At 37.6% G+C, this 7,500-nt stretch overlaps 1 protein-coding gene across 7 annotated transcripts in view; it reads left to right on the top strand.

Moving 5' to 3' along the window:
* Positions 1–7,500, top strand: part of TFAP2B (transcription factor AP-2 beta) — a 54,273-nt gene that overhangs the window by 1,179 nt on the left and 45,594 nt on the right. For 2 of the 7 annotated variants that reach the window (XM_083178738.1, XM_083178740.1), the window contains exon 2: positions 2,463–2,948. In XM_083178738.1, the coding sequence (XP_083034864.1) occupies positions 2,463–2,948 (486 nt within the window). Of the gene's footprint in view, positions 1–1,209; positions 1,617–2,462; positions 2,949–7,500 lie in introns of those variants that run through there. The other 5 variants (XM_083178741.1, XM_083178743.1, XM_083178739.1 and 2 more) reach the window with 4 other exon arrangements.

Below are 7,500 nucleotides of genomic sequence, written 5' to 3'. Positions count from 1 at the left end.
CACAAAGATGCTATTGAAAAAAATAGCATTTGAGAGTCTGGTATGTGACTGTTCTCTATAGCGCCAGTCACGCTAATTACTAACACAATCCGGCATATGCTGCATTAGTTCCGCGCAATGGAAGACTCTCTCCCCCTCTCTCTGTACCCTTCTCTCTGTCTCTCTCTCGTCTCTTCATTGTGTCCCTGAGAACTACACTAGTTATCTCTCCTATTAATGTCCCCAACTCTATGTGACTCTGTGATTGTTAAAAACGCCCAATCTTGTACAAAAACATGTCATTTATATGACTGTGCAGTACACAAATCTGCCCCCCCCCCCAAAAGCACTATGTATGCACACACATTTGCACACATCCCTATGTGCCCTGTACTAGATTTTAAAGTCATTCCCTCTGAATATTTTGGCTTTACCCTTAGCATGCACGTATAACTAGTTAAAAAAGGGAGGTTTAAATGTCTCTTTCCCAGTAAATAAGAATATATATAAATATATATACGGAGTGAGTCATTCATTCATATATATATATGATCTACCCATCCCACGACTACAAAATAAAAATAAAAAAATACAAAAAAGGGGTAAAAATTGCTTTGCTTAAATTTTTTTTTTTTTAAAGGGGTTAAAATATATATAATTTTGTTTTGTTCTGCAGAAAATATGCAGCAAACAAGCAGATAATGATTGCTAGGCTGGTTTTGCCAGTTCGCAGAACATCAAAAGACAGTTGCAATTGCCCCGTGGCTGTCAAATGAATCCAGCAATCCACTTTCTTTAAAAAAAAAAAAACCCTTAAGAGTTGTTTGTCCAGTTACGCACAGAATGCGTTATTACGCATCAATGCGCCAAATCTATCAGTGTGTGTGCGCACACATGGAGATAGGAAAACCTTTGTTTATTTGTTTTCAGAATAAAAAACAAGAGAGAGAGAAGTGTTAATCACTGAGGGCTGTTAGCAAGGTATAATTAAGTGAAAGAGAAGGGAATGTTTTTGAATATTTTTTTTTTTAGCCTCTAGCCTTATACTTATAGTAATGATTCCATAATCAGGTGCGACGGTGTGCGGTTCTCACACTGACTGTCCTCAAACTTTAATTGACACTGTTCATCTTTCCCCTGGTAAACTTTTTTTTTTTTGTTAGCCAAGACATCCCCCAGCCAGCCCCCTTGTCTGATTACATCTAGTAATTCTCCACTGAATGCACGTCACTGACAATGGTAGGGGAGCTGTAGAGCTGGCTGCAGCAGTCTTGTGCACTCCTGCTCCCTTTACAGAAGTGGTGTAACATTAATAGTCATGAATATCAATTATTATGAGGCGGTGTAGAGCAGTAGTGGGAAGGGGCGTCCCAGCATTCTGACTGTAGCCTTGGGTAGAAGAGGATTACATCTGCAGCTGAGAGCAACATACTCAGAGAGGGAGAGAGAGAGAGGGGACAATACCCATTTCCTCAATTCGGGGCAATATTTTGATGGATAGTTTTGGAAATCTCTCCAGAAGTTTTGCATTGTTCCCACTCCAAGCTCCACTGTTTTATTTGATTTAGCTGTTGCAAGACTTTTTTTTTTTTTTTTGGCAATTCGTCCAGATGTTAGTCCACACATATTCAGCTATGGTAAGTTTCATTCACAATTTTTTTTTTTTTTTACCCTCATCTTTAATTCTGCATTTTCCCTTTAACGCCTTTGGCTTAGTAATTGAGGGCAATAATTGTGAAGGCTGCAGCTGGCGCTCTCTGAATTCTTATTATCGGTGTGAGTCAGCTGGAGAGGGGGGAAAACTTCCCAGATATAGCTGTTGGCGATTTGGACTGCATTATTCCTGAAATACCTTCTCTCTCCCTCTCTCCCTCTCTCTCTCTCTCTCTCACTCGCTCCCTCTCCCTCTCTTTCTCTTTGCTCCCCAATCTGCCCCGAGCAGAGAGACTTTTGTTTCCACTACTAACATCCACTGAATGATTCAGTAATAAGTGAAGGAGGTGCATTGCATTTTCTACCACTATTTCATTTGTATATATTTTAAATTGCAATATAAATGATTATTTTTAGCAGTAGTAATTATTTAGTCATGAATGGGATTGTGACCTAGGTTATAAGCCATTTTAATAATTCTAAACCGTTTTTTTTAAAACATAATTTATTTAATTTTGACTTTAACGCTACTGACTGTGACGCTGAACATACAAATTTAATGACTGGAGGTGGGAATTTTTTTCCCCTACAATATTTAATATTTATTGTAAACTTTTGATGTTTGAAAGCCTTCCTTGAAAATATTTGTATTTTTGTAACATGAATGTATTTAAAAAAAAAAAAAAAAAAAATAACGTTCTTTAAAATAAACAGGCAAATACAAAATACAATAATAATAAATATTATTATTTATTCTTGATAACAATAACAATAATCACATGATTATTTTTGTCCTTAATAATGATCCGATTGTTTTACCTCTTCCACAGGACCGCCATGACGGCGTGCCCAGCCACAGTTCCAGGCTGTCCCAGTTGGGGTCAGTCTCCCAAGGACCCTATTCCAGTGCTCCTCCGCTGTCCCACACACCTTCCTCGGACTTTCAGCCCCCTTACTTCCCACCACCCTACCAGCCGCTGCCCTACCACCAGAGCCAGGACCCTTACTCCCACGTCAACGACCCCTACTCCTTAAATCCTCTGCACCAGCCCCAGCAGCACCCCTGGGGGCAGCGCCAGAGGCAAGATGTCAACTCGGACACTGGATCTCTGTTACCCCAGCCTAGAGCATCTTTGCCCCAGCTCTCTGGACTGGACCCCAGGCGGGACTATCACTCAGTCAGGCGACCAGATGTGCTCCTACACTCGGCCCACCATGGCCTGGACTCCGGTATGGGAGACAGCCTGTCCCTGCATGGGATCGGACACCCAGGGATGGAAGATGTCCAGGTATGCAGCCTATATCATCATATAGGGGTGTGTATACATATATATCAATATTTATTCATGTGGTTCGTGTCTTGTTCTGGCTAGGACTTATAATACATGTGTATTTCTATACAGTAGATAGATAGATAGATAGATAGATAGATAGATAGATAGATAGATAGATAGATAGGGTACTGCAATTTTATTTTCATATTTATTTAATAATAATTAATAATAACATCAGTATATAGATGTATTAGCATTATTCGTTTTGAATTAACTTCAAACATAAAATACACACTGTATCCATTTAGTAAATCGAGTCATTCAGTTTAGAAATAAAATAACAAAGTACATTCTGCCAATTATTACTATATTAAAATGTTTCCATCGCTGGTATTACTAACATCGGTTGTCTTACATTGCATCACAGTTTGATAAGCGATATTTTGGTCAGTTATGAAATAACATTTGAAAATTCGTTTTTTTTATTCACCCATTGAAATCATTTGTATTTATTTATTTTATGTTTGTTTATTGATTTTTGGGGATGGACAAGAATCCCTCGGTATTTACAGTCTGTATGTACCCCACGTCCTGCTGTCGGATCTCATTGTGTTGTCAGATACATCAAACTCCTGTGACAATGTGTTCTTACACACACACAAATCACATTGGGTCTTGTAGCATTCATTACACAGAACAGTGATCGTACACAGATTGTTCTCAATGAAGTAACTGCAATATTATATAGACCAGGAGCTGGAATGAGGCTGTTATATTATAACATTATATAGACCAGGAGCTGGAATCAGACTGTTATATTATAGTACTATATAGACCAGGAGCTGGAATGTGACTGTTATATTATAATATTATATAGACCAGGAGCTAGAATCAGACTGTTATATTATAATATTATATAGACCAGGAGCTGGAATGAGACTGTTATATTATAGTATTATATAGACCAGGAGCTGGAATGAGGCTGTTATATTATAACATTATATAGACCAGGAGCTGGAATCAGACTGTTATATTATAGTATTATATAGACCAGGAGCTGGAATGTGACTGTTATATTATAATATTATATAGACCAGGAGCTAGAATCAGACTGTTATATTATAGTATTATATAGACCAGGAGCTGGAATGAGGCTGTTATATTATAATATTATATAGACCAGGAGCTGGAATGTGACTGTTACATTATAGTATTATATAGACCAGGAGCTGGATTGAGACTGTTACATTATAGTGTTATAAAGACCAGGAGCTGGAATGTGACTGTTACATTATAGTATTATATAGACCAGGAGCTGGAATCAGACTGTTATATTATAGTATTATATAGACCAGGAGCTGGAATGTGACTGTTACATTATAGTATTATATAGACCAGGAGCTGGAATGTGACTGTTATATTATAGTATTATATAGACCAGGAGCTGGAATGTGACTGTTACATTATAGTATTATATAGACCAGGAGCTGGATTGAGACTGTTACATTATAGTGTTATAAAGACCAGGAGCTGGAATGTGACTGTTACATTATAGTATTATATAGACCAGGAGCTGGAATCAGACTGTTATATTATAGTATTATATAGACCAGGAGCTGGAATGTGACTGTTATATTATAGTGTTATAAAGACCAGGAGCTGGAATGTGAATGTTATATTATAGTGTTATAAAGACCAGGAGCTGGAATCAGACTGTTATATTATAGTATTATATAGACCAGGAGCTGGAATGTGACTGTTATATTATAACATTATATAGACCAGGAGCTGGAATCAGACTGTTATATTATAGTATTATATAGACCAGGAGCTGGAATGTGACTGTTATATTATAGTATTATATAGACCAGAATCTGGAATGTCACTGTTATATTATAGTATTATATAGACCAGGAGCTGGAATGTGACTGTTACATTATAGTGTTATAAAGACCAGGAGCTGGAATGTGACTGTTATATTATAGTATTATATAGACCAGGAGCTGGAATGAGTCTGTTATATTATAGTATTATATAGACCAGGAGCTGGATTGAGACTGTTATAGTGTTATTAAGACCAGGAGCTGGAATGTGACTGTTATATTATAATATTATATAGACCAGGAGCTGGAATGAGTCTGTTATATTATAGTATTATATAGACCAGGAGCTGTAATGTGACTGTTATATCATAGTGTTATAAAGACCAGAAGCTGGAATGTGACTGTTATATTATAACATTATATAGATCAGGAGCTGGAATCAGACTGTTATATTATAATATTATATAGACCAGGAGCTGGAATGTGACTGTTATATTATAGCATTATATAGACCAGGAGCTGGAATGTGACTGTTATATTATAGTATTATATAGACCAGGAGCTGGAATGTGACTGTTATATTATAGTATTATATAGCCCAGGAGCTGGAATGAGTCTGTTATATTATAGTATTATATAGACCAGGAGCTGGAATGAGTCTGTTATATTATAGTATTATATAGACCAGGAGCTGGAATGAGACTGTTACATTATAGTATTATATATACCAGGAGCTGGAATGAGACTGTTACATTATAGTATTATATAGACCAGGAGCTGGAATAGTATTATATAGACCAGGAGCTGGAATGAGACTGTTATATTATAGTATTATATAGACCAGGAGCTGGAATGTGACTGTTATATTATAGCATTATATAGACCAGTAGCTGGAATGTGACTGTTATGTTATAGTATTATATAGACCAGGAGCTGAAATGTGACTGTTATATTATGGTATTATATAGACGAGGAGCTGGAATGAGGCTGTTATATTATAGTATTATATAGACCAGGAGCTGGAATGAGGCTGTTATATTATAGTATTATATAGCCCAGGAGCTGGAATGAGTCTGTTATATTATAGTATTATATAGACCAGGAGCTGGAATGTGACTGTTATATTATAGTGTTATAAAGACCAGAAGCTGGAATGTGACTGTTATATTATAATATTATATAGACCAGGAGCTGGAATGTGACTGTTATATTATAGCATTATATAGACCAGGAGCTGGAATGTGACTGTTATATTATAGTATTATATAGACCAGGAGCTGGAATGTGACTGTTATATTATAGTATTATATGGACCAGGAGCTGGAATGAGACTGTTATATTATAGTATTATATAGACCAGGAGCTGGAATGTGACTGTTATATTATAGTATTATATAGACCAGGAGCTGGAATGTGACTGTTATATTATAGTATTATATAGACCAGGAGCTGGAATGAGACTGTTATATTATAGTATTATATAGACCAGGAGCTGGAATGAGACTGTTATATTATAGTATTATATAGACCAGGAGCTGTAATGAGACTGTTATATTATAGTATTATATAGACCAGGAGCTGGAATGAGACTGTTATATTATAGTATTATATAGACCAGGAGCTGGAATGTGACTGTTATATTATAGTAATATATAGACCAGGAGCTGGAATCAGACTGTTATATTATAGTATTATATAGACCAGGATCTGGCATAAGGATTGTTAATATTATAGCATTATATGCACCAGCAGCTGGCATAAGGGATGGTATTATAGCATTATTATATACCAGTAGCTGGTGTGTGGTATTATATGCACCAGGAGATGGTATGAGGATATATATATATGCACCAGGTGATGGTATGAGGAGAGAGAGAGAGAGAAAGAGAGAGAGAGAGAGAGAGAGAGAGAGAGAGAGAGAGATATGGACCATAATCCGCCATAACGTATTAAACAATAACATTATCTAGGCCATGAACTAATCATTTATTTACCTGAATACTTTTCTTGTTAGCTGAATTTTAGGGGTGGTTCTTTTGCCAGTTTCTTACACCCCTAGGTGACCCGAAGAAGTGGGGGAGGGGGGGGGGGTACACCCCCCCCATCACTTTAAAGTTAAGAAGTATAGTAATTACAAATCTCAGTTGTTTGTGCCATATTTCTGCATGTAGTCCTAATTAAATCTTTACGATCCTCTCAGTGACTATTAAGTGCCAACACGCTGGGTATGTAATCCTGCACAGGAGCCCAGCGGGCGAGGCTGATTACATAGAGAATCAGACGTGAGCCTTCTCATTAACTGCAACAAAGTATCCAGCGCCTTCCTGATGAAGCCTGGGGATTGCTGTGTACAGCACAGACTATTAGGTACCCCATCAACAAGAACCCCCCTAATAGGGTTTGGGGGTATATAGAAGGGAGTAAGGGGGGGCTGTTAGCCAAAAGTGAGATCTTGTGTTCTGCAACACTGGCTCTATTAACATTACAGGGGTCAGCGGGGCCAGCCCTGGAGGTAACTGGGACCGCTCACAGGCAGTGACCCCATTTCCCCCAAAGCCTCCACACACACAACATGTGGCAGAGAGACCCACACACTATAGCGACCTGTGCCGCAATGTAACTGGTTATACGCAAGTGAGGGCAGATGCTCATCGCCCACCTAGAGTAATATAGGAATTACATGTACTAACCAGTGTGAAGGGTTGGGTGTGTTTATATTATCCAGATTAATACATATATTGCAGTCCAGGGAAATGTAGGGCAACAAGGCA

The sequence above is a fragment of the Crinia signifera genome, chromosome 3 (genome assembly GCF_055691185.1).
Source record: "Crinia signifera chromosome 3, ASM5569118v1, whole genome shotgun sequence".
NCBI lineage: Eukaryota > Metazoa > Chordata > Amphibia > Anura > Myobatrachidae > Crinia > Crinia signifera.
Note: the sequence above shows the minus strand (reverse complement) of the source record. Positions and strands in the feature narration are given on the sequence as shown.